The sequence below is a fragment of the Acyrthosiphon pisum genome, chromosome A1, assembly GCF_005508785.2.
Source record: "Acyrthosiphon pisum isolate AL4f chromosome A1, pea_aphid_22Mar2018_4r6ur, whole genome shotgun sequence".
Taxonomy (NCBI): domain Eukaryota; kingdom Metazoa; phylum Arthropoda; class Insecta; order Hemiptera; family Aphididae; genus Acyrthosiphon; species Acyrthosiphon pisum.
Genome location: NC_042494.1, coordinates 17,888,935 through 17,916,918, shown reverse-complemented (window position 1 = coordinate 17,916,918; position 27,984 = coordinate 17,888,935). Strand labels below are relative to the sequence as shown.

The 27,984-nt window shown below is 32.0% G+C and overlaps 1 protein-coding gene across 1 annotated transcript; it reads right to left on the bottom strand.

Moving 5' to 3' along the window:
* Miple (miple protein) lies at positions 1 to 27,983 on the bottom strand. Its single transcript, NM_001134904.1, is given in 5 exon segments — positions 1 to 1,046; positions 9,106 to 9,261; positions 10,087 to 10,224; positions 10,369 to 10,495; positions 27,563 to 27,983. Coding segments are annotated over 4 exon segments (450 nt in total). The 5' UTR covers positions 27,563 to 27,983; the 3' UTR covers positions 1 to 1,017.
* Between the last annotated feature and the right edge of the window lies 1 nt (position 27,984).

The window sequence follows — 27,984 nt, the reverse complement described above, 5'->3', positions numbered from 1 at the left end:
TTTTTGTTTTTTTGAAAATTTTTATTGGTTTTACAAAATCATGCGCTGCTAAAATTAGAAGAATCAAAGTCAGGAGTATTTAATATATCCCCTACTCTAGACAAATCAAGCCTATAAAAACAACTTATATAAACTAATCGTACGTCAAGTATATAATATAATATATAATAATATATATTAATATTAATGATAAAAAAAAAAAATAATTATAAAATAATGATAATAATAGTATAATGATAATAATAATGATAAAAATAATAATAATGATAATGATAATTAAAATGCAGCAACCGAGACCGCTCTAAAATATTGTTTATATTATTTGAACTCTTGGAATGAAGCGTTTTTCATCATGATTTGTATTATATAGTAAATATGTCATGACTCTAAATAAACACCGAGAATAGATAATAACGTTATTATTATTATTATATATCTATTAAGAATCATTCGAAACTGCTATATAATATAATATATTATGAGTAGTAAAAATAATAAAAATAATTATATTAATAATAATAATAATAATAATCGTGAGAATAATATAATATAATATAATAATATATAATGATTTGATTTGATCTTAAATTTGTTCGCTTGAAGTTTATAATGTAATTTTTTTTATGATTACGTTCTAGAAAATTAACCCTAAGGTACGAAAACACTTTGTTCATCGTTCATAATATATTATAATATAGGTACATAGATATTAATATTATCATTTCAATATATAATATAATCACAATATATATATATATATATATATATATTATAATTATAGTTAAACTTAATTATTATTATGTATATATATTGTATACGATTAAAGCAAAATCATTGAAGTCGGATGTGACGAAGGGGATGGGGTGAATGTTATATTTTGAACGATTACACACACGACGGACGAGGAAGAAGAGGAGATGACAATACGGAAATTTTTTTGTATTTTTGTATTTTTTTGGTTTTTTGTTATACACGTTTACGCGCTGGTTTGCGTGTGTTCATGTCGACTTGGCGTGCTTACTGCCTGTTGCGTGCTTGCTTGTTACCTATAAAACAATAAAAATAACATAAAATGAGTTAAATTCCGAATACATATATACAATATACATATTATGAAGACTTATTAGGGATGGGTATAGGGTTCGTTCTATTCGTTATGCTGGGGCGAGTCATCATTTCGAGGGAGCCTGAGTACTTGAATCCAACAGAGGTGGACTGGGAATAACAATTGGCCCCGGGGAAACAGACAATTTGGCACGATTTTGGAATAGTAACAGAATATTCATAAGTTATCGGCCCAAATTTATTCAAACAGCCCAAATTCTCGCCAGGCCTAGGCGGGGATCCACCACCCTAGACAGTCCGGCCCTGCAATCCAATCCCAATAATCGCTTATAAATTATAAATATTATTATTATTTTACCGTCCGGTAGCTAAATTTTCTATTCGAATACAAAAAACATTTCCCACAGCCAACAGACATGTTGATTTACTTTCCGTGTGCCTTCATGTATTTAACTTTAATAATATCATGTAAGTACCTAAGTTATAACGATTATTAACGAATTCGCATCATATAATATATGAAAAAATATTATGTATTATAATAATTACTGCACAAGTCCTGTTTTATTCGAATTACTGTTGGATACATTTTTTAAATATTTTAATTATGAAGAGCTCCACAGATATTTAAAAAAATTTAGGGGTGAATATTTTTTTAAATTTATATCCGTAACACATCTTGTCAACCCTTGTCTCCGTACATACGACTCCCGTGTACAGTGCTTATATAAGGTTCAGGTAATAAGCAGAATTGTTTTTTTTTTATATAAATTTTATAGGACGGTGGGATTCAATAGAAATAAGTTATAACAAAAAGCAAGAATACCTTCTCAGTTCCCACTTTTCTCGGTTTTGTGTATATAGTACCTACCTACTGCATTCTAAATGTTATATTGTCCTCCTGCAACATTTTTCTTAACTGAATCGATGCAGAACATATAATATAGAGGCAGGGTGGGTATAAGTTTACAAAGAATCTTCACTATTAGAGGTGACAAATAAAAAATTTTAATCTACGACGAATATATTATATTTATTATATTTACGCGACCGTTCATATTTCGTTTCTTTAACGTTTGGAGAAATTTGTTTGTACTTCGATTTATCACCTAATATACGATAATTAGGCCGATAATCGAATGCCTAACTGGCGCGTATCGTTAAGACTTGTTATGGCTGCAGGTGTCTGCGTGTAATCACAAAAAAATACCGTCATAAAATTCTATCGTTTAAAGTTTAAACTGTTGTTTAAATAATTGTCAAGTATTACGGATGGCGGATACACATTACACTCTATATAGGTATAGGATATAGTTAATATCGATTAATAAGCCAATTCACTTTACAGGCGTAAGGTACACGGTCGTCGGAAATTCTTAACAGATACCTAATGACGACTTTCTATACAGTTGAAACACGACGCGACGTATGTACTATAATTTTTTAAGCGTGTGTGCGATGTGGCCCACTCGCTCCGAGGCGCAGGAAAAAGCTGAGTCGTTAATTAACGAAGGATTATACGACCGAAGATGGTATTATCGCTAAAAAATCTTGTTCTTTTAACTTTTAATTTGTTTGTACTTCGATTTATCGCATATACGTGATACGTCACACATCGTTTCAGCTTAGGCCGATAGTCGAGTGCCTAACTGGCGCCTATATAGTTAAGACTTTAAAATATTACGGGTGCAGGGATCTGCGAGTAATCAAAAAAAAAAAAAAATACCGTCGATATAATTCTATCGTTGAGACTGTTGTTTAAATAATTGCCAATTGTTCCGGATGGTGGACACACTCTATATACAGGATATAGGTAATATATGGAAAATTAAATTAATTTACCTTATGTAGATATATAAGATACACTTTATATATACAGTTGAAACACCACGAATATACGTGATGTGTATGTGTGTTATAATTTGTTAAGAGTGAGTGCGATGTTGCTCGCTCCGAGGAGCAGGAAATAGCTGAGTCGTTAATTAACGAAGGATTATACGACCGAAGATATTGTATTACCGCTAAAAATAAGCGACACATGTGTGCTCCGTCGTATCGTGCGTACAGTAGACGTACATGTTTCGTGGTTAAACGGTTCGGTATTATGTACAGGGTGCAAGGAATGGTATCTCACGTACATCCACCAAACATTCTCCTCGCCCCTTTTTTACCTCAACAATGCGGTAATCATACAAATATGATTTTTGGAATTTAAGAATATATTTAAAGATGATAATTTAAAATTATGAGATTTTTCTACTACATTTAAAGAGTTTCCCGTGGAGGCACTAACTTCAATTTTTCAAATGGAAACCCCCTTTTTCAACTACTTATGCTTTTTTTAGCGTATATTTTTTTTTGAAAAATCGAACGAGTATACTAGTTTTTGAGTTCTCTAACTTTGTGTTTTAAGGATAATTTAGGTCCACGATAATATAATGGGCCTGCAAAATATAAGACAATTTTAGTAGTTAATATTAATCCATATCATCAACATTTATAATTTGTGAAAATGTTTCAAGTATCATAATTCATAAACATTAAACACTATATCCAATATTACATCTATTTTGTTTTTTATAAAACCATTAAAAAAACAATTTTAATAACTAGAAAACAACTTGTTTGAGTTTTGATCAAGTACGTCAACATTATTAAAAAAAATATTCACTAAATAATTTATAGTAAACAAAAGGGTTCTCATTTTAAAAACATAAGTTTGTGTACCGCCACGGACCACTCTATTCTTAAGCAATACAAATATCTCAAGATTTTACAAGCATGCGGTCTTTACGTATAATTATAAAAATACCAAAAATCAGAATAATTTAAATAAATTCATTATTAAATAAAAAAAAAATGGGGATGAGAATGGTTGATGAATGAGCCTGTGTTCTTGTATATAATAAGTTTATATGACGTGTACAATCACACAGTCATACAGAATATAATAGTATTATGTATAGTCACAGCACTATAAGTCTATAACTATACAGCAGCCGCAAGTATGTGTTAATGAGTCGTGACATATTTCGGCTTTCGTCCAACGACCTGTCGTTACCGACATATTATATAGTCCCAAATCGCGCTTATATATTATATGAATTTCATGATAAATATGAATATTTTTTAAATAGGTTATTTTGAATTTTTTCAACCCATAAATATTACCATTCTACCCCCCAACCAAAGCCCGGGAGATTGATCGCAAAGAAGGACTTGTGAACTTTTGAAATAGTATACGACGACCAAATATTTGGATTAGTATATATGTATAGTATATGGGTACTTCAACATATAGTGGTATTAATCATATATTTATAGCCTATAGGTCGTTTCGGTGTTTCATAAAATTAACGAATTTTAGTTTGTATCGAATAATAATTAAACCGACTGAAATGTAATCCGAATTGCAAATACGTCTTCAATTCCACACGTCATGTACACAAATACCTAGTTCATAAATCACAATCGATTATTATTTTCATCGAAATTACAGTAAATTAAATATTCAAACAGATAATAAGAGAACATAAAAAATGTCACCCTTTGGTGCAATAAACTTTGTGTTTTTGAGTTGTAGTCGGCGTTTTTTTTCTACAACACATATATTTTACTCGTATATAGAGCGAAATTCTGCATCGGAGAGATATGAGGAAGCCGAATTCCCGATAGACTAATCATCGTGTTCCATACGTATTTTTGGGCCAACGTACATACGTCATTATATGTGCACTGCACATATGCGAAATATTGTATAGGTTTATTGCATATTTTTATGGCTTGTCAATGGTATTTGGGGGAAATCCTTCCCGATCAAGCAATAAACTCCCGAACCGAAATTTTTAGCCGATCGGCGCAATATCATAAATAATCCACGCTATATAGGTACACAATACACGACGCGATTACATTACATATAGTAATGTGTAAAACACTGCCGAGTCTCACCTTTATATATATGCATATGAATACTGTACTCCCCCAAGCCTACAAATAGCACCCCACTTGTGTTTATCATAATTACCTATATTATACCATAACCCGGGACGTCTCTATATAGGACACTACTTCAGTAGTATAAAAAAAATTTCAAAATATGAAAATATTATGGTCTTTAAGTGGGCACCTATATTTAAAAATGTACCCAGCAGTGCCGCAATTAGAGATTTGGGGGGGGGGGTCTATCTAGTAGTGAATATTTTGGCCCCCTACGGTGACGCCGTTATAATGACATAAATATTAAAATATATGTCCAACTAGTCTCACCTAAATATTTATGGTTGTACATATTGTCTACAACGTTGTCTATGCAGTATTTTAGCTACATAATACGTTTTAATTCAGTCAATACCTAATTACTCCGTTACAGGTAGTACCTATACTACCGACACTTTATGAACTACAAATAATGAACGATAGCCCGCGATATTCAGTATATATTTTATCGCGACACATATAATAATACACAGAGTCACAGAGGGAAAATATTTAAAAAAAATTATTTATATCAATCGATTTCTTGGGTATACGGAAATATTGGAAATATATATAATATTTGTATTATGTACATAATATGCCGCAGACGACGGAAATATTTTATGATTACGGAAACGAACGAACGTCCGCACTCTACCAGTGCAGATTACCGATTGCCAAGTATATATACACACCGGAATCACAAAATAAATGAAATTTAATTTATTCTGCACCGGAATACTGCACCAGTAGTAAAGTTGGGGTCGGTTTCGATTAAATCGTTAATTTATTTAAGTCTCTTAATCGAAACGCTGTGCAGCACTGGCATCGGTTATATTACGTCGAATATTCGACGTAATCATGATTGGCCAGCGGACCTAAATAACTAGATGATATTATATTGAACGATTAATGGTATCATACTATCATGTACATAAGGTATTTTGGGTCGGCTGGAGGGCTATATTTTATTGGAAAATAATTATTGTTTAGAACGTAAAACTTCGGAAAATATATTTTTTTTAATTGTATTTATATCTTGAACTGCAGTATACATATTGGCTTGGAAACGTATTTTTTCGGAAAAGTATTTGCTTGGAAACGCATTTCATTGGAAATGTGTTTAATCGGAATAGTACCTATATAAGTTCAAAAAGTATTTTGTTGAAAATTTATTTTTCAGAACGGTAACCATAACCCAATAATATTATTGTGCATTTCCAACACAATGTTATCCATACAAATAGGTACGTTTCCTATAAAATTCGTTTCTGACATAACATATGTCAAACGGATTAAACCAATAATTGTACAACATTTTATTCGCCTCAATAACGGCTCGATATCAACGCGCGTTCGAACACTCGTATGGTATACAATTTCAATCGCGAGGGTTCTCGGTATACATAATATATTAACATAAACCTATGTTTACCAATACTAATTAGTAATTAACAACCATTGACTAAAGCGTAACGTTGGTTCGTTTAGACGACTGTATAGTAGGCCAGTGGTCTTCAACCTTTTTGGACTCGTGACCCACTTTTTAGGTGCACATTTTTCGCGACTCACGTAAGCTTTGTAGAAAAACAAAAACAAAGCTAAAATTGCTTAATGCCTTGTATAGTACCACCTATTATAACTGAAGTCTGAATAAACTGAATATACTGTGATTTGATATCTATTATATTATAGAATAAGATTATATAAACTGCATTTTTATTTATTTTATCTATATTAAACTTATTTTTTATTTTAAAAAGAAAACGTATCGCGACCCACCGGTTGAAGACCACTGTAGTAGGCAATAGATCAAACAAAGATATTTAACCGTTGAGCCGACCTCTGAGTCTCGTTTGAATAAAATGTACGTTTATATTAATAGTTTATTTTCGATGTAGGTACACATTTATAATATTATATACATTGAAATTAAAAAATATATATTTCTCCCAGCCGACCAACGAACAATATATCATATCGAATTTTCTGTACCTCTACAGATTTAGTTTTTTTATCGACTGACATTTTTAAAACGTATATTTTATAGATCATAGATGCAGTACCTATATAGGTACATATCAGAAGATGTGAAGAATTCACAGACTTAGATTCAACTATATGGACAAATGTAACTCCCACACGAATAACCTATTTACCAGAATTAAACAAAAACAATGGTGTAATATGTCCTACACCGACATTTTACTTGGCGACTCAAATTAGGAATGTCTCAGAAAGTTCGGCCTTTAGTGGAAAATAACTTTATAATATTGAACGATTACTTTTGATTAAATTTTAAAAAGAATGATTTGATACATTTTGAATAACATTTAGTCAATATAATAATTTGAGTTGTCATTTTTATAAATAAACTTCAAACACGTATTGAACGTTTTAATGCACAGTGTATTAAAATACGATAAATGATAATGGTATAGAGTATAGAAGAACTAAATTATTTTTTTATGCTTTGGGCCTTTTGTACTATTTATGTCATTTGAAATTTAAAATTTTTTTGGTTTATGCTGAAATCCTTTTTCTTAGCCTAGGTAGGTATATAGCTTAAAAATATCAAAAATATGTAGTCACATATTTTTTCCAATTATTTAATTTTTTAATTATATGTTACAGTGTATCATAATTACGAAAATAATGTTTTTATAAAAACAATATGACTATCTTTAAGAAATTATTTTTTCTTTCAACTATTTATAAAATCCCTTGTATGATAGTTAACATTGTCTCGCCTAACAAATAACAATATGTCTTTGTAGGAGAATACATAGGTAGTTTTGTAGGAGATTACCATTTCCCAACTATATATACCTCGTTACTTGTACAAAGTGCCTGCGTATTAAGTCAATTGTTCTCATTAATATTTCCACAACGAGATGTACCTATAGTTTTATGCCTTATATTAGCTGGTGAATAGCTTGTTCTGATAATTGTCTCAGAATATCTAATCAGCAATCAGTATATATTAACTATTAAAAAGGTATATATACGCCAGTTAGCGAGTAAATATATTTTATTATTTATGTATTTATATATATATATAGTGTAGGTGCGCAACTATACGTGTGATAATATTATCCTTTGTAATTATTTACACAATTTGTTATACTGTAGTTGTGTGTGTATGTGTGTAATATTATGACAAAAGAAGGATTTAGTGTTAAATGGGAAAACATTGAATCGTTTGCATATAACATCATAAAATAACATACCGCAGCAATCCAAATCGAACAACTTGCGAGTCCCCGGGTTATCAATATTATATAAGCGGTAAGCCCCCAGCGGCGTTCTTATAAATTATAATACAATAATTATTAATCGTTGGCGTTGAATTTTGACATGTGCATTGATTATATCATGTACAGTTTTAAGTATTTCGTGTGAGAACTTAACGCCTAATAATAACGACTAATGAAGAACTCTGTATTAAAAGATTATCGTACCGTTTTACTCATGAAAAAAAATTATACACAAGTTGAAAAAAAAAAAAGTAGAACATTTCTATAAATAGCACAAAATATTTTGAAAATTATATCACGTCTAGAAAATCCTAATATAAAATATTTTCTGAAAAATTCAAGTCCCTACAACAGTAACTCATTTTTGAATTACCACAAAAAAAATAAAAAATATTTTGTTGAAATCATGTTTTGTATACACATTAATTTTGATGTAATTTGTAAAATGTAAATCAATACAATCATCGCTCCACTATGCATCTACAATTTCAGTTGAGTTCACAAAATATTGAAATTATATATTTTTCGATTCTCGTGATAGGATTCGCGGGAGATAAAAAGCAATGGGATTAGAGTTTGCGAAACGAATCAAATAATAAATATAAGGATTTCGTGAATCAATTGCGAAACTCTTTTCTTTACAGATTTGACAATACAATATTGGTGTAGCGTCCAATTGTTTAAAATCAATTATCTTTCTCGATCCAATTACATATTTTTATGTATATATATATATATATATATATATATATTATAGCTTATTCGTGTTAATATTGCCCCATGTATGCTATAGTTATATAGTTACCTTTATTACCCCGTCCCTTGCTCTTGCACTTTTTCGTGATTTGTCTGGTCTTCTCGCAGTTTGAGTTCTCAGTAGACGGATCCTTGAGCGTGTCCGTCCTGATCATCTCGTTATGCGAGTTACATTGACTCCACGTGCCCTTCACATACCGGCATGCTAAAACAACACACGACCCGATACGTACAACCATATATACATGCATTTAAATATTATTTAAAAGCTTTAGCTATAATATATATATCATGTGTGTGGGTGTGTGTGTGACTGTTTAATCAGTGAACGTGACCACGACTGACCAGTAGGATTTAGAAGTTAAGTATAGAAAATCGATGAACAGATTATAGACGTCCTTATTCTAAGGATTTTTCCTCACTGTTCATGATGGGATGTCGATGCATGATTGTGGAGGTCATTTTTAAAAATGTATTTATATTGTTTTGATATTTTATGATATTAAGATGGCATAATATAATCGCAATTATTGCATTTTCTGTACGTAAGAATAATATCTGATATATAGATAGGAGTGTACAGCTCGTTTTTAATATTTACATACGTTTGAAAAGCTGTAAAAGGAGATATTTTATTGAAGGGTGGAGGTGTTGAGCAGAGCCAAAGGTACTATTATGTTATGTTGATGATTGTCATTTGTTATCATTGCGTTACGACTTTTCAAAACAAAAATGTGGCACCCACAAAACACTAATTTATAAAGTATAGTGACTTGTCGAGTAGCTATAGGTGGTCGAGGCCGTTTTTAAACGGGAAGAGATTCGTTTGTCGCTGGTCATTCTATAATGGGTTTTTAATAAGATAAAATGATCCTTATCGTCTTTGTGTGTGTGTTTACAATATATATTATTATAATATACCATGCATGTATATTTGACCTGTTTTAAATGAAAAACCTCAATAATCGCATGCCACATTATATAGTTAGATGCTGTTATAGCTTAGATAAATCTTGGATATAGATCGTACCTTTCTTGCACTTCTTTTCGATCTTCTTGGTCTTTTCACATGTCTCGTCGCCTTTCTTCAGTGTCAACGTGCGTGCCTTCACATTGGTCTTTTCGTCACACGGGGACCACTGTGTTTTTTCGTAATGACAGTTGGTTTCTGTTCGTTAAAACAATATTATTATTTTTCGCTCGGTTTTTCCCAACCATATATTAATATAACGTTTTGATAATATGATGAAATATATCAAGATACGATAGTAATATAGGTACTATTATTATTATTTAATAAAGGAATACTCGCCTTTTCCGTTATTGGCAGCTCTGGCCAAACGGTTCAATGACTGTTCGTTCTGTCCGGTCTCGTTTGAGCTGACCATTGCAATGGCCACTAACAGCAAGCTAACCATCATGATACTTAAACACTTCATCTGAAAAAAAATCAAGCAATTGAATAATGCATCGTACAATCTGCACCAAATCGTAAGAATCGTTCGTGTTTAACAAAATAACAGTAGAACTACTGTGTTTTTAATAAAATAACAACACCAATTTATTATTAAGTGCGTGAAAAAATATTGATATGTTTGATAAATTCTAAATTATGTTTCATCTTAAAAGTTGGGTTTAGTACCTAGATGTACCGAAGTTATTTGAAGTGGTGGTTACGATGATTATTCATATTCTATTCTATTTCAACGTTAATAATAATTTCATAATAGGTATCTATAACCTAAATAATATTGTTAAATAGTTTATATAGTTATTACATAATATTTAATATAATTTGAAGTTATTGACGCATTAATAAACAATTTATAAAAAAAATAATAATAATATTTTCAATTTATTTATTTCATTACATAACACTTTGGTGACATAAATAACGTTTATCAAGCAAGGAACAAGGATTATGGCATACTCATAAGTCATGACGAACATATTTTTTTTGCTTCATAAATAATATAATACTATATACAAATATATTTGTTCAATAAATTCGTATGTTTATAGTTTACAGAGCTATACCGATTTATAACAAATCATCTATTACTTAACTAGCTGCCCGACCTTCCTCCGGAAGAAATTATTTTTTATAATTTAATTAAAAAACATATGACTATTTTTTGGCTATACAAATATTATAATATAATTACATATTGTAGTTATTGTTATTGCTAATTTCTGAAAATTATATATCCTACATTTTGAATTCAACCACTGGAGTGGTTTTATTCTTTTTATTATAGAATAGAGATAAGGTAGAAAAAAATGTAACCATAAATTTATCTGTTCAATGAATAATATAATATATTTCAAATGGAAAAATACAAGTGCTAACAAATAAATAAATAAATACCTAATAATAAATAAACAAACAAACCGGTTTCCTTCGTCTCCAAAATCAAGTTAGATTCTTATATATATATATATATATATAGATTAATTTTCATTATAGATTATAATTTATAATTATAAACATTGTGCAAAATTACATAAAATGTTTTGTATTATAATATTATGTTGGTCAAATATAATAAATTTATTTATAATTGAAGAAAAACACTGAAATTTATATAGCCCGACACCACACGCCCTTTTAAAAAGTTTGAAATAATAAACAACTGCGAGTGACGTTTTGGAAAATATATGCCCTGCAGGGTTCAAGTACTCTTTAGGGAAATAACTCATGTTAAAAATAAAGTCTATGTCGAAATGAACATAAAATATATAGTTAAAATGTGTAATAAACGAACTCATTTTCAGTTAGGAAAAAATTATTTTTATTCGGTAAACGGTTGGAGCAGATTAAACTAATTCAGTTAATATTTAATATTACAGACGCAAATCGTTATTAAAAACGTCTGTATTAAGTCATATTAACCAAAAGTAAAAATAAGACGTACCTAATATACAATTTGTACCGGCAGTATATAGATGATTTCATTTTATCAGCTAAAATAAGATTCAACCCATTTTCCAATACATTGTGTATTTGTGTGTTGTATTGTTATAATACATATAACACTGCAAGGCTTATGAGTTATGTTTATTGTGAAACATTCAATAATTCACACACACCATGACATACATACAAACACACATAATATGACATATAGAGATAAACAAATATTTTATTATTATCGTGTTCCCGGTTTCGACCGACCGTGTATTTGACGAAAAAATTGAAAACCAAAACAGGCTTACAAGATTTTGCCTTAACAAATAAATGTTTTGATTGGTCCTTCACAAAGAGCCGGATTGAAAAATAGGAGAGAAACCATTTATTTTTCGAACGTGATGTAAGTACTAAAAACCCTTTCAGTATATTTTTCCGTTGTATCCAACAGTCACGTTTCACAATGCGGCCCGGCCCCGTTCGTATTCCAGCCGGTCCGTCCGTAAACCTAACCCTAAACGTGAACATGACACTTTGATCACAGAAATTATAAATTAGTGGTCACCGGTCAGTAAACGTGTGTTATTAGGGTAGTTGTTTGTTATAGCGTCTCGTGTTCTTAGTGCACGTCAGAGAACTAGAGCTGAAGTGTGTTACGGACGTGGTTAGGTAAAAAAAAAACGTAGTTAAATATAAAGGGGAATAATAATTTAAAACGTTGGAATTATTGATTGGTTTGTTTGGTCTGTATTATCGTTGGGTAATAATTGTAAAGCAACAATGTTATTCTATGGTCAAATCGATGATCAAATTGTTTGTTAGGATGTGAACATGCACAATTTATTGTTATGTCAGTATTTGTTCTATATTTATTATTTTTATCAGGAATTTGCTCATTTGTTTTTATCATTATTTATTTAATAATATAGCCACCGAACTATTATGTTGATTTTCAACGTATTTAAAAATTAATAAATAATGATTCAAACTAAATCATAATATCATGCAAACACAAATAGATGGGTCAAAACAATAAAATGTGATTATAACGTAGGTATCAGTTACCTATACGAATAAAAAGAAAATAGTGTACATACAAATTTAACAAATCATTCAGGTTAGATCGAATACCTACTATATTATACTGTATTGTACACGTGCTGTATAAGCTCCTTTATTTTGCGTGTAACATAATAAATACTTAATAACGTAATATTATAATGTACCTATTATATTATGCGTATAACTTTTATTACTTGAATAACAATACTGATTGATATAATATATAGGTAACCTGCACAAAAGGATAACGGCCATAAGAAGATTGTATAAAGAAATGACACTTATAATTGTATAATAAATAAATAACACAGGTAGGTATTGCTATACCACAGTAATATTACTACGTCGGAAAAGTTTATAGTACCAGCTTTTAAATAAGACCTAACCTACTGTTGTTGTGAAAGAAATAATACGATGCTTATATAGGTACGTCGGAGCTTTAACATTCAGAAATCTTGTCATTGTGTAGACGTATGTAAATGTGAAGGTAATGCTTAAGGTTTTAAGGGTCTTGTACACGTATAGTCCGCGTTTACGATGTTTTATAAACTATACGTATAATAATAATAATAATAATAATATAATGCCTACAACTTTTGAAAGCTTTGAGTCACGTAGACCCTTAAAAATTGTTGTACAACCAGAAATCACGGTTCATTATACTCAATTCTTATCTATTCTATTGTGTTTTTCATTTTCCTTGTACTCGACGCTATAACTTTTATTCGACTTTTAGGAGTTTACGACGTGTTCACGAGAATTTTTTCCGCTAAAATCTCATCTCATATTTTTGCGCTGTAAAATCGAACCGCAGAACAAACAAGCGATCATTGTACGTGTGACTTCCAATATTCCGTTCCATTTCTATATATTCGACTAATTTTAAAACGTACCTACATGGTAAAACTACTGTAAAAGTGCACACTGTAAAACTCGATTGGGTTTTATTAGCGCCAAATATATATATAGGCGACCATGATTCGATTTACGCAGAAAAAAGTGCTGAACGAGTTCGTTTCAACTGTATAGTAATTGAATTGAATTTAAATGCCATAAAATAACATTGGTGAAATATGTAAATGGTATACACTATCAGAATAAATTGCAGTAAGTTTTTCCTACGGTGGTATTTTATCAAACAATTTCAAATTCAACTGTATATTTAAATATTTTATGACCCAACTGGTCAAAGTTATATAGGAACCTATTGCGATGTATTGGTTTGTTCTCAGCACAAAAGAAAATTATTATCTTAAATCTTAGTGCCAAGTACAATATTGTTATCAGCTGCAATTAAAATGTCGGTTTGCGTTAATGTGGGTTCATCTGCAAATACAATTTAGTATTTTCCTTTTGTGTGCATTTGAGTATTATTTTTTCGCCGAATAATCAAAAGTAATTCTTTTTAAAATTTAAAATGTACATTTTATGTACATACAGATATATTAATATTTATTGATCATCAATCATCATGTTACGTTTATGATTTTTTTTGCAGGTCAATAAACAGCAATTTTATCGGAAATCAGTAAGCTTAAATTACATAATATATTATATTATGTATGAAATTGTAATAAATTATACTACTGATTAGTGATTACTGATTTACTCTAAATATTCTGAGTTGGATAATGGACCATCGCATAAACATCTACGAAAATGTATTATTGTAGTCAGAATTAAATACATAGGTAGGAAATGTATGAATGTATATGTAATTATTATTGTACATCGCATTTTTAAGATTTTTATTTAGTTTTTAAAATCGAAATATAAACGATAACTTCAATTGATAAAATATGAACGAATAATATTACATATTATTTAATATTTGTAGCTATTAACATTTCAACTAGGTAGTTTACGTTCTGTACCACTATCGTATTATTTTAGTTCAATTTAGTATAATAAATTATAGTTTATTAAAATAAATATTTGTATTAAATTTGAATTTTTATTTATTATTATAAAATAACATTAATCGAAAAATTAATGGTCGTTGTTGCATATTATTATATGATGTATACGAACATTTTTTATTATTAATTTTTAAAGAAAGCCGTATAATATTACAAGTATATTTTAAAATAAACAATGAATTAACGATGACCTATATGTCTGCAAAAGACTACGTAGTAGTTATAATAATGCTGGAACGTATTTTTGAAAATAATTATCACCTACACAAAGATAAACTTCTTGGAAGGTCGAGTAAAAGAGGCGCCCCAAAAGATGTGCTGTATAAATCTTTACTAGAACATCCGGTGGATGATTGCCAAGTTTTTGGTTTATTCGCACTGTATATATGTGTGTGTTTGCACGTGTATTATATATATAGGCATAGGTATAATAAGAGTCATCAATTTTATCAGTGGCCTTTGTTGGCTTTTGCGGTGTTAACGACCGGTAAAGACGAAAAGGATGAAGTATTTATGACAGCAATAACCACCTCCTTCCAGGGACACCAGGAGAAAATATATCGTACACCGAATTTATGAGATAAAAAGAAAAAAAATCACATTTCCATTATTCAAGAGAACCTATTCATGCTGTTGAGTGTTTTTGGCGTTTATGTTTATAATAATTCCATCTTCGGTATTTTGAAAAATACATTTTAATTCAAATCTTTAAAACTAATATAAATTTTCTACCTAATGGCATTATGAAATTTATGATATAAATTATATATAATATATAAATATTTGAATATTTATCCATACTATAATGTATAATATATACATTACAGGATCGATACAAAATGGTATAAATTATAAGAATAAACTTATTTTTTGATAACGACAAGAAAATATTAGGAAACATTTTTTTTTATTATTTTATAATAGTACGCTATATTGCAAAATATATTTTACTACCAAGTCATATATTTAGTTAAATCATTCGTAAAGGGTATTGTAAGCAGGGTGGCATATTATATACGTTTATAAGTTGTGTTGAAGTTATAACTTATTCTTGTTTTTACTTATTGTCTGATTTAATGTGGTATAATTAATAAATTGTGTGCTGAAAACTTCAATTAAAATCAAAACTACTGGTTCTTATTCAAAATAGTATTCAACCAATTATTTTGGTTATACAATTTGGTGTGCTTGAAATAAAAAAACAAAAACCATCCGTTTTGTTGGTTTAGATAATATAAAAAATAAACGTTTGAATTTAAATGCTATTCATTGTGTATTTTCCATTAAATAGAAACACTAAAATAAGAATGATAAAAGTTGTCAACGAGCAAATATTATCTTTTGACTATGGAAATTTGTGGTTGACATGAACTTATAATACTCGAGATATGTAACAATATAATTTTGTTTTACATAAAAGGTCGTTCTGTGTTTTGGACCAAATTAGTTTTTGAATCTCTCGGGAATGTAACTGCAGGCATCGAATGCATATTATACAATATACTTACCTACCTAAAGTTTTAATTATTATTATTAAAACACCCTATATAAACTATATTATAGCGTTCACGTTTTTGTAACCATAGTACCTAGTAGTATATATATCATATATTCTATAGAATCTGGACTTAAAACTTTGAACTATTATACAAACAATTTAACGTAATAGTTCGGATACAACACACTGCAGTTTCATATTAAAATTAAAAAAATGTTGATTGATTAAACTGAATAAATAAAACGTACCTAACTAATTTGTGTACTAATCTCGAAGTTAAATTGCCAATTTGCGCTAACGTTTTGTGCTTGTGCTAAAATCAGTAAATCGTTGAATAAAAAAAATAATAAAGTTCTCCCGCAGTGATTAATGCTTTAAACGTGAATAGTTTACGACGCGTAGGTCGTTGCCAAAAGTATTTCATCATATTAAAAAAATAAACAATCAAACTCATCTAATTATATACAATTATTGGGTAATAATATTCCTAACGAATATCGTAAATATCATACAACACACATATAATATTATAAAAAAAAAACGTTGGGTAATTAAAAAATAACTTCTATAAACCACTACCTACATAAAACCAAACCCAGCACCAACAGCTTTGAAGTTATTTTTATTCCCACAAAAATTAAACTACATACTCGTAGATATTATTATTACTTAATATTTTAGTATACGTTCGGTATCTGTTATTTCTTTTGAAATGTTATGACTCGAGAACTATATACAATATACATAATAATATGTGTGTGCGGGTGTTTTTTAAAAAAATATTTCAAAATAATGGTTTGGCTATGCGGCCGATTTACAAACAATCATTATTCATAATTTATAAATGTATTTCGACTCAAGTCACTCACAGGAAATGGCCTTCAGTCAGTGTTAAACGTCCGAGCGTAACATATTAATATATAAATCTTTATTGGTGTCCGTTACACATATTTTATATTATATATACACACGATTTAACTCGAAGCTTTTTTATAATTATTGACCAACAACACTGCAGTCATCACTTATTTAAATGATAATGACTAATGAGTAATACGAGTAATGATCTATATGATAAATTACACTAGAATTATTTTTAATTTAAAGTCAACTTATTCATTATAAATAATTGTTATTTGGCGGTTATTCGTATACACAATAATTTACACATCTGTACCTACATATTGGTTTGATGCACAGTAAATAATAATTCATTCCTTGTAATATTATATACGTTTTATTGTATTCAACTGTTGTAAATGTTTAGTATTTCAGAATGCAGATGATATTTTACAATATTACATATCTACCTACTTTACAAAATAAATGTTACCTATACGCTGCATGGTATTATGAAGTTAAAAAGTGATTTAAACCATGTTCCGGATATATATAACTTGTAAAATATTATGCTTTTCGAGCCAGGGAAAAAGTGATGTTTGACCGGTAGGTACAAAACGATTTTCGCCGCGCGATTTAACCTCTCGACCGGTTAAACGTAAAAAATTGTAAATGTTTTAAAATTTCGGTTCGAATTGATATTGTCGAAACTCGAAAGGTCAGTGCAACGTGTATTGTTTGGAACGAACCCGTCGAAATAACTGTTCCCACGGTGGGCATTCCGCCACACCAGCCATCACCATACGTGTAGGTAATATTATAAGCGCGTGTAGTTACGCTGCATATATAGCCATATATAGGTACCCATGTAACATGGCTGTCCATTTGTTGTACGCACAAGTGTGCTGCACATATTGTTTTGAATAATTTAAGTACACTTCGAACACCCCCGGGGAATAGGAACGAACTGCCCTGGAAATTATGTTTTGCGCCATCCCCGGACGCATAATCGGGACCGATCCCCTGCTGTAGAGTTTCAAACTATGTACCTACCTATATACCAGTAAGACTTTGCCGCTGCAGCGGGTTATTGTTCGATCGTATTAGAATATAATATTTTGTCTTAATAATAAACGTATGCAACCAGTATAGGAATATTATAATAGACTTGGCCGTAACGCAGTATATTATTATACAAATTTTATTGATTACCCCGAAACAATATTTATTTTTTCTACTGTTTTCCGCGGAGTGTAAACGTCTTAATGCAAACAAACAATATTCGAACATATTTTTAATTTGAAAAGTTTTCAAACGTATAGTAATATAGTCATGATTATTTTATTTTATTTTTGGCTTAGCTTAATCCAAGTGAAACATCGTAACCGTTTATTTTTTTTTTATCATTTTATACATTTATTGCTCGACTAATTACACTAATCGAGTTAACTTCGTGTAACACGGCAGAAAAAATAACATGTCGGCAAGCTCTAATTGAGGTTTCCAAATACTTGTGTGCATATAATTTATCAGTTCGTTGGCTGCTGTTCTCCCACATAAATTATGTGGAAGTTATAACGCGGGTTAATTGTGTTTTCGCGGTACAGAAACGCTTAATTGAAAAATACCCTCGTTAATAATACGGATACCTACCGCGAGCGAAAACAATACAATTTTAAAATTATTCGTAAGACTAAAATTCAAACTCAACTACCTACCAAGGTAGGTACCTAGTATACAATATTATATTACGCACGAGTGTACGCGTATAGTTCTTATTGGCTCCACAATAGATCACTGCGTGATCAGGGGTGGGGGGGAGGAAATGGCATCTCTCTACTTATTTTTAATTTACATTTTCCGTCCTTTCATTTATTTTAATCCACTTCGACCCCACTGTCTACAACGTGTATACGATCACTATGACATATTATATTATTTACGTTGGAACGGTTAGAACATAATGTAAACTCGACCAATGAAGATTGATTTCATGAAAATAACAACCACACGGCGCACCGAACTGATTGTAATTTATTGATATTCCGGACGGCATGTATAGCGATCAGATCTCGTTTTGGTCGCAGCGGATACAGCTGGTACAGGTGCGTATTATTATATTTTATTTTGGTTGAAAATGAATTTAAAGCAATGAATCACCGCGTCGATGATAAAAAAAAATCGCTGCCATTCGAAAAACTGTTTTAACCGGAGTTCTGCACTTGATATTTTCTTCAAACTGTTTCGCGACGGCGCAGTTGTATACGATATGGAGGAACTTCGCGAGAGCTATTCAGTAAATAGAAAAACAGCAGTTTCCAACTATACCTATATATTATTTACATTACAATATATAACACAGCGAAACTTCCATTTAACTAACTTTTCTATTTACAACTAAATATTTATCGGTCGAATTAGTTCACAGAGAGTGGTTCACCGACACCGATTTGTCGGTGAACTGAGGTATTACACTAAAACCAAGATACACTTATATTATAAAGCCGTATTTTATATTTGTTCTTTTTGTCACGGGAAAATCGGCATCGGTCTACCTATTGCTTTGTGAACTAATTCGACCGAGATGGACAATACGCCTGTGGTGGATTAGAGTTATGGAACTTGGTTCAAACCACTCTCTACACTTTCCTGATAACTCTTGGAACAATCTAATTGACATTTTTATCGAAATCGTGAATACACCCTCAGAGTCTCAATGAATCTTTTGATATAAATTTGATTGAAATCGATCCTGCAGCATTGTTTCCGATATTGGCCGTAGGCCGTTACTAAAAAGATAATTTCACATTTATATAATAATATAAACTATAGCATGTACAAATAGAATAACAACTTCCAACTAACGAACTTTTCTGTAAATATTTTTGATAACCATAATCATATTGGAACCATACGCATGATATGTTGTTATTCTATTCGGCGAATTTGTCTATATAATAGTGATAAGAAGTTTGTTGCCCAAGAGACTGCGTATTATTGAAGTTTCGCTCTAGCATATATTATATTATTATTATACCTACTTTGATATTATAGTCTTGATTTTCAATCTGCTCGGCTTTGAACCACTTCGCGGTGCAGACTACCCTATAAACACCGATCGTAGATACATGAAAATCGAGAAAACGCGAACGTAAAAGAAAACCAATTTCCTACGTTCGCCGACTGCTTTCGAAAAGCACGCGCGATGACGGGGGAGGACTTGCAGAGCAATATTATGTCATATATAGGTAGCGATAAATCGGCATTTCGAAAGTGTGCATAACATATATAAAATAAGCCCGCACGCAAACACGGCGGGTAGTCATATGATATCGGTTACCGACTAAATTCGATTTATAGAAACCCGATCCGAGGTCAGAGGACCCGGTTTCTTCTGGTTTAATAACGTAGGTATACGGTGGATAAACTGCAGTGTCAGGGTACAACAAATATGACGATTTCATCGGTGCGAGGCGCCTGATGGCGAGACGACAGCAGGACGCCAAAAACAGCCAAATACATATCGCAAATTATTATTATTATTATTATTATACGCATCGAGCTCATATTATTATAGGCGATGTCCTTTTTATATTATACATCACGCAGAAAATATATCACATACCATAATAACGGCAACGATCTCGCCATTATTATTATTATTATTATTATTATTGGTATACCTCTGTGTATTGTATTTATTATATTATTATTATTATTATTCGACGATTGTGTATTCTGCTCCGCAGGGTGTGGTGTGGTGTCGGCCGTGGTGCACAATGGCTTCCCCAAAATGAATAGACGTTTTAATTTCAACAATAACCCCGGTGTAGGTATATACCTACAATATTTTAATCTGACGCGTATTATAGACCTGCAGAAAGCGTTTTGTGACCGTCGTCGCAGTGGCGCGACAAATGACATTTGATTCAATAGGCTGGCGTACATTTTACACGTCTGTGTAGACAACAAATGCAGACTTACCTATATATTTTATACCATTATTATACGAAGACACACATTTATGATTATGGCGACAGCGGCTCGGGTCTTCCGATACTTAGCAACGATAATAAATAATAATAATAATATTTAATAATATATTATATTAATATGTTTGCGGTCCATTATATTATAATTTTTATGTGCGTAAATATGTACCCAGTAGGTATAGGTATGTAACTAAATATCGTTTGACGACGAAGTAATAGATAATTGCGAAAAAATTATTATATTTGATGGCGATGCCCCTAAATTGACGAGCCGAAAATCGTTCACTGCAAATCCGGTCGGCATATTATGTGTGTAATATACACGATGATTCGCCAAGCACGCTCACCCCCCGCATGTTTTCCTTTGATTATGAGTTTTGAAATTTCTAAATAACCATTTATACCATTTTAGGTGGTTCTTATAGCGGTTTAAACTTCTTTTTGTCAAATGAGAATCGCAATATTTTATTGTAAATTGTTTATCTGATGTCTCTTTTCAAGATGTTTATGTTTCTAAATCGTAATTTGTTATTTGAACGACTAGATTTTGAGTATTTGAATTTGTGTTTACTAAGGAAAATACGTTCGGAAGATATTATGTTTTGAAAACATAAATTTGTCCTAGCATAGTAAATACTATACCTTATTATCCTTTTTGTATACATGATAATAACTCAGAAACCACTTGTTTGAATTTTGATTTTCGTCTGTTTAATAATTTACATCAGAAAAGGTTTGTTTGAAAAAAGAAGCTTGTAAGGCCACATACTAAATGTATCGTGACTGTCCTCAAATCTGGTATACAAAATCTAAATGATTGGAAATATACTTAAAAACTCAGAACTCCAAAATTCCAAGACCTGAACTCGAATAATTTCAGTGTTGAAGAACCAATTAATGGCGGTGAGCATGTCCTGTATATATACTAGTATAATAATATTATTGTGTTTAGGTTCGGAAGTCCGTTTTCGCACTATTATATACGTATACCAAATACCGGGTATCATAAAATATAGGTAGGTATACCAGCTATCCTATACCTACCTGGCTACCTGATATTATATCATAGCCGTCATGTGTACACAATACACATATAATATCATATAGGTACGCCGAATATGCACTCGCACACAGGCGTATTTCTAGGTACATTATGATAAAAAACCAACCTTGCCGCATCTCGCAAACTTATCGCATATTATTATTATTACACGATGATAAAAAAATATGTATATATAGGTACGCACAACTCGCTCGATAATATGTGTGTGCGCGTGTGTGTGTTCGCAGTCGACCGTTGAACTCCGCGTGCTGAGGCGGCGTTCGTGCAGATTTTTCTTCTTCTCCTTTCCTCCTCAGGTACCTATATAGAGGTAGGTACACGTCGGTAAGTCGTATTTCTTGGAACTTCCCATATAGCCGGTGCACACGGTCTTTGTGTACATAATAGGCACGACTGTCGCCGCTCGCGTGTAACGGTATTGCGCGAGTATATAATAAAATTGTACTATTATATATTATACGTTACGACTGTTATATATAGTCTGCGACAAAGCCGTGTGATAATGTCGTACGCGTATAATAATATGTGATTTGTGCATCATCTCGGTTTGCCTTTAGAGTCTAGCGCGGACTACTGCGATTGGCAGCTGTTATTTATGATGTTGTTTTTTGTTTTTCGATTACTTGCGGTTAGGTATACGTCGGGACTCATCTATTCCACAAGACTTCCTCCTGTATCGTCCTTACGCAGTGGTAGGAACTGCAGATGTGAGATTTCGACCTATCGTGATCGCGACCATTATATTATACGAATCGTAAATATCGTTAAATCTGCAGGGCCCGGAAGTTCTAGCGAAAGCATAATAATTGTTTTTGCTAATAGTCTATACATTATAAACATCCAAAGTCATTCGGTACAAATTTGTTTCACGCTTCTCTGATGATGTCGTGTACGAAAATTAATTTTGATCTTTTTTGCTGTTTTCGGATATACGTCATTATCTATGGATCGCGTTTTATTGAATTTTTTTTATATTGACTCATCGAGAACGTTTAAACTCAGAATTGGAATCATTGGATGCATTTATAGGAACGCTCGTATTAAGTGAATTATTTTTCTTACTATTGGAGAAGAAATGTCTTCAAATTTAGACTGTCTTCCTGAAGATTTAAATTGAAATGCCATGGCATTTTATAAGCGAACGCCAATCATGCCGATGTTGATCAAATTTTGTATGCAAAAATACTTTTATATTCTTATGTTAACACTAAAGGAACAGACGGTACCTAATACCTAAACAGTGAGCACCTTATATTTACCTTCTATACCATTACACTACTTTACATAAATTATGATAAAAAAAAAGTATTTTAAAAAATAAAAATAATTTAAATGTTTATTTTAAATTTAAATTTTTATATTTTACAATTTTTAGTGATATTTATAGCGCAAATGTTGGCGTTTTTAAGTGCACTTAAAATGCATATTAAAACGCTATAGAGTAAGTAACTTTTTTTAGTGCGATAACTTCCGAGCTCTGAATCCTGATCATTATATTATTATTATTGTTGTTGTTGTTGTGTTATAAATATTTCGACCAGGAACCGAACCGAGCAGATGCTGCAGCGGACGTGGCATATATATAATAACATAATAATAATGTACAATGTCATTATATCGACGGTCGCAAACGTCGCAGGGCACACATGTCGTATAATATATATTTATTATATTGTGTACCGCGTGCGTATATGGCTGAAGTCTACATAATATTATGTACAGGGTGGTTCACCAAGCAGCACGCTCACACTTATTTTTTCCTTTAATAATAAATTTGTTAAAATTCTGATTTTTCGAATTTTCAAATACACCGCATAAGACGATATTTTCAAATTCGTGGGATTTTTTTGTACTATACCTACTTAAGGATGATTTTGATTTTGATACGTCAACGTTTTCAGAAAATCTATCCGTCAAATAATCTACATCGACGTTTTTCATTCGAGAAACAGAAGTTTTAGACCGCGCAGGACACTCCTTGATCAGTGTGTACAAAAATCTCAACAATTTTAAAATATTGTATTTGTACCTACTTATAGGTATATTATTATATTTAAATATTTCAAAAATCAGATTTCGAATAACTGTCAAAATTATTGAAGACAAAGGGGCGAATCACCATGTTAATATCTAATATTATATAATATAATATGTACAGAGTAAAAACATATGACACATTCATTCGGAGCGTTTTTACTACGTCGACCGTGTGTGGTGTGTCGTGTGCTATGCATATTATTATAAAATGTTGGTCTCGATATTCACATGTGGATAATAATAATACTCTAATATAATATTACAACGTTACAGCAGCAGTAGTTGCAGTGTGCGAGGGTGTTTTTTCTCCTGCACTATGTGCCCATAAATACGATGCGCTCGGCGATGTCGTCTGCACCGGGGACACGACGTAATATATAATAATATATTTCGTCGATTTTCCGGGGCGTATATGGTGGATATCCAATATTAAAATATGTGTGCGGAAAATGCGGCAAAATATTAAGAGCGCACAGCTGCAGCTGTCGACGTGATTCTTGCCTCCTCGATAATAATTACTATACCATCGTCCGCGGATGTTTTACGATGACGGTATATATATATTATACATTATACCATTGAGTATAGATAGGCTGTATATACATAATAATATGATATGTTTTATACTCGCCAAACCGTCGACGATATATACTATTACGACGTTTCTTTGTATAATTTTTTTTGGGTGCGGCTACTAATTACATGGGTTTTTGTGCCTCGATGCGATTTGATGATAATTTTTTTCTCGCGGACGAATCCTACTGTAAATCGTGTGTACGATGACTCTCCGCGGCCCGAGTTTGACACGCACTTCCTACCTACGATAATGGTATACGCGTATGTTAAATTATTATTATTTTACATCGTAATACACGCTAGTGTGCACCCCGGAGCAGCAGATAAGACGGAATATTTATGCTCTTTTTCAACCCCTCGATTTATATACTATCGACTACTTACTATATGTACGCCATGGTCGAGTCCTGACGTTATAATAATATTGTCGTGACGGAGATTTAATATACAACCGAGGCAAAGTCATCGGCGCGGCGCTTATATTGCATATAAGAAAATAATTATTATGTTTTCGCCGACTGGCAGAAAACGTATAATAGTACCTACGGCCGCAGCGAGCAGTTAGGTGGTGTTTTTGAGGGGTGTTGAAACACTCTCCCCCGCTCGCGGCTGTATTTATGCAAAAAATATTTGTACAATATGATTCAGATTTCTGCAAAATAATATGTTGTCATATGCACGATTCTATTTTCATATTATTAAAATTATGATGAGGAGAGTGCAGCGTAAAGCCCTCCCCCCATATATGTTATATTTAAATATAAAATATAAATGTAATATTATTTTAAGAGTTAATTTATTATAATAAATATAAAGTTAAAACAACCCCCTAAAAAAAATCCTCGCTGTAGCCTTCGGTTGCGGGTATATTCAGCACTTGCATGGCGTTTATAGGCAGGTAAATAGGTGGTAAGTATACTATTATATAATAATATTATATTAACGAATATTTAGCTAATATAGGTATATCATAATTCCTGACGCGTTTACAGCAGCGTAACAAATGGCGATATTTTAGACATCACGTCATCGTCGTCGATAGCGGTTGGATATTGTTGTGATCTAAATTCTAAATATTTAATATTATAGGTACTATGTGTAGGCCACCATAGAGTGCAGGCATAATCGCGTTGCCGTTTAACCTCGACGTTTTATTTACAGACGTTATTATAATCGTTTCGGACAGTGATAAAACGCCACTTTATCTCTCGCGCACTATAATACACGAACGGACTTTTTCCCCTTAATTAGACCACTGCTGTAATATTGTATTACATTATTATATATATAGATGCAAATCTCATATTGTTGGAAGTGCGTATAATATAATATAATATTATAATAATGTTCGATATAATACTATTGTGCAACTCGCAATTATTAACAACAACTACACACACGTTGGTTGTAGTGTGGTGTCTTATTGAAAAACCTACCTATCGAATTATTATTTTATCACAATATTATATAATAATATACGACTAGGCCGCATAAATTATCTCTGTTCGATAAAATGTAAAGAGTATAATTTATAGGTAGGTATACCTAAATCTACCGGTGAAAAATACGAGCGCGTACAAAGTCTGCAGACCGGCGCGTGACGGTGAATAAAATAATATAATATAATATATAACGACGTAGGTATGTACATTAAATGTTTTTCGTGCACGGTTTACACTGTTGTGTGATGCTGCTCAAATGCAGAGACATGCCGAAGGGGTTATATAAATTTCATGCAAAGGGGCGCGTGATTCGACGACATCTGCGGAGGATTTAAGCACCGAAATCGACTATCATCATCAAATCTTCCACGGGTGCGGAACCTACCTAACTACCTATCAAAAATTGCACGTTTGTCAGTTTGGATTTACAACCGCGGAACGTCCGTCCACAAGCTGCTACACCTGCACCCCCGCCGCGGAGGGTAGTACAAATACACGAGATAAAGTGTGCAACGACCATATTATTATTATGATAATAATAATAATAAAAATATAATAAACGAATATCCTAATAATGTTATCACTGCAGTGGCGCACGCACAGGATTTTATGTTTCCCGAGGGGGTTGTGCTAGGTACTAATAATGATTTTCCCGAAATTACATAGAATAGCGTTTCGAAGAAATACGTTTTCCCGAAGGGAGCCATTTTTTGGGGGAGGGGGTTAAGAGCCCCTTAACCAACCCCTCATGTGTGCGCCACTGTAGTATTATCGTTACCATCGTCTACACTCTACAATAATAACAGATGGCATATAGATATTATATATTATAATAATATTGAAATATTAACCGTAAATTAATAATAATGCTTACAGCAGTGTGGCGTGCTGAAGAATTTTTAAGCTCGTGGCGAAACAGAAAATTAAGGACCCTCCTTGTATGACAAAAAAAAAATATAAAGATTTACATGTCGTAAAAATAATTTCAAAAAATCAAATCAAACATTGTCATATTTTTATATTTTTAATATTAAATATTATACTATCGCACGCGCCACTGATGTGAACAATAATAATATTAAACGACAGTAAAATATACTGTCATAAAATTATTATATTATAAAATATTTCGACACGGTCGTCGGCGCGGCTACGATTGTGGTACGTACCTTGATGAGTGCGGATTCTGTCGTTGGGAAACGCGTGTGCTGAAGATACGTGGAGCGGTATACGTCGGTCGTCGAGTGGTACGGCGGCGGACTGCGTAAGCGGAGCGTGTGCGGTGCCTGCGTCGGGAGTGTAATAAAAACGTAACGACGGTACGCTGCTCTATGGTACAATAATGTACGCGAGTTGTGATCGGCGGTGGTATTATTGTTTATTATTTATTTCGTCATGCGCGTCAGAGAGCGGTCGGCGGGCCCGGGCGTGTTGCGCGCGCGTGTGCGAGTGAGCGAGCAAGTGTGAGGGATCGAGTGAGCGAGGGAGCGCGCGCGCGAGATCGTATATGTACGGTGAACGTGTGTGTAGTAAGCGGGGGTGAACAAGCGGGCTGCGGCGGCTGTAGTCGGTAGTCTTGCGCTGGACGACT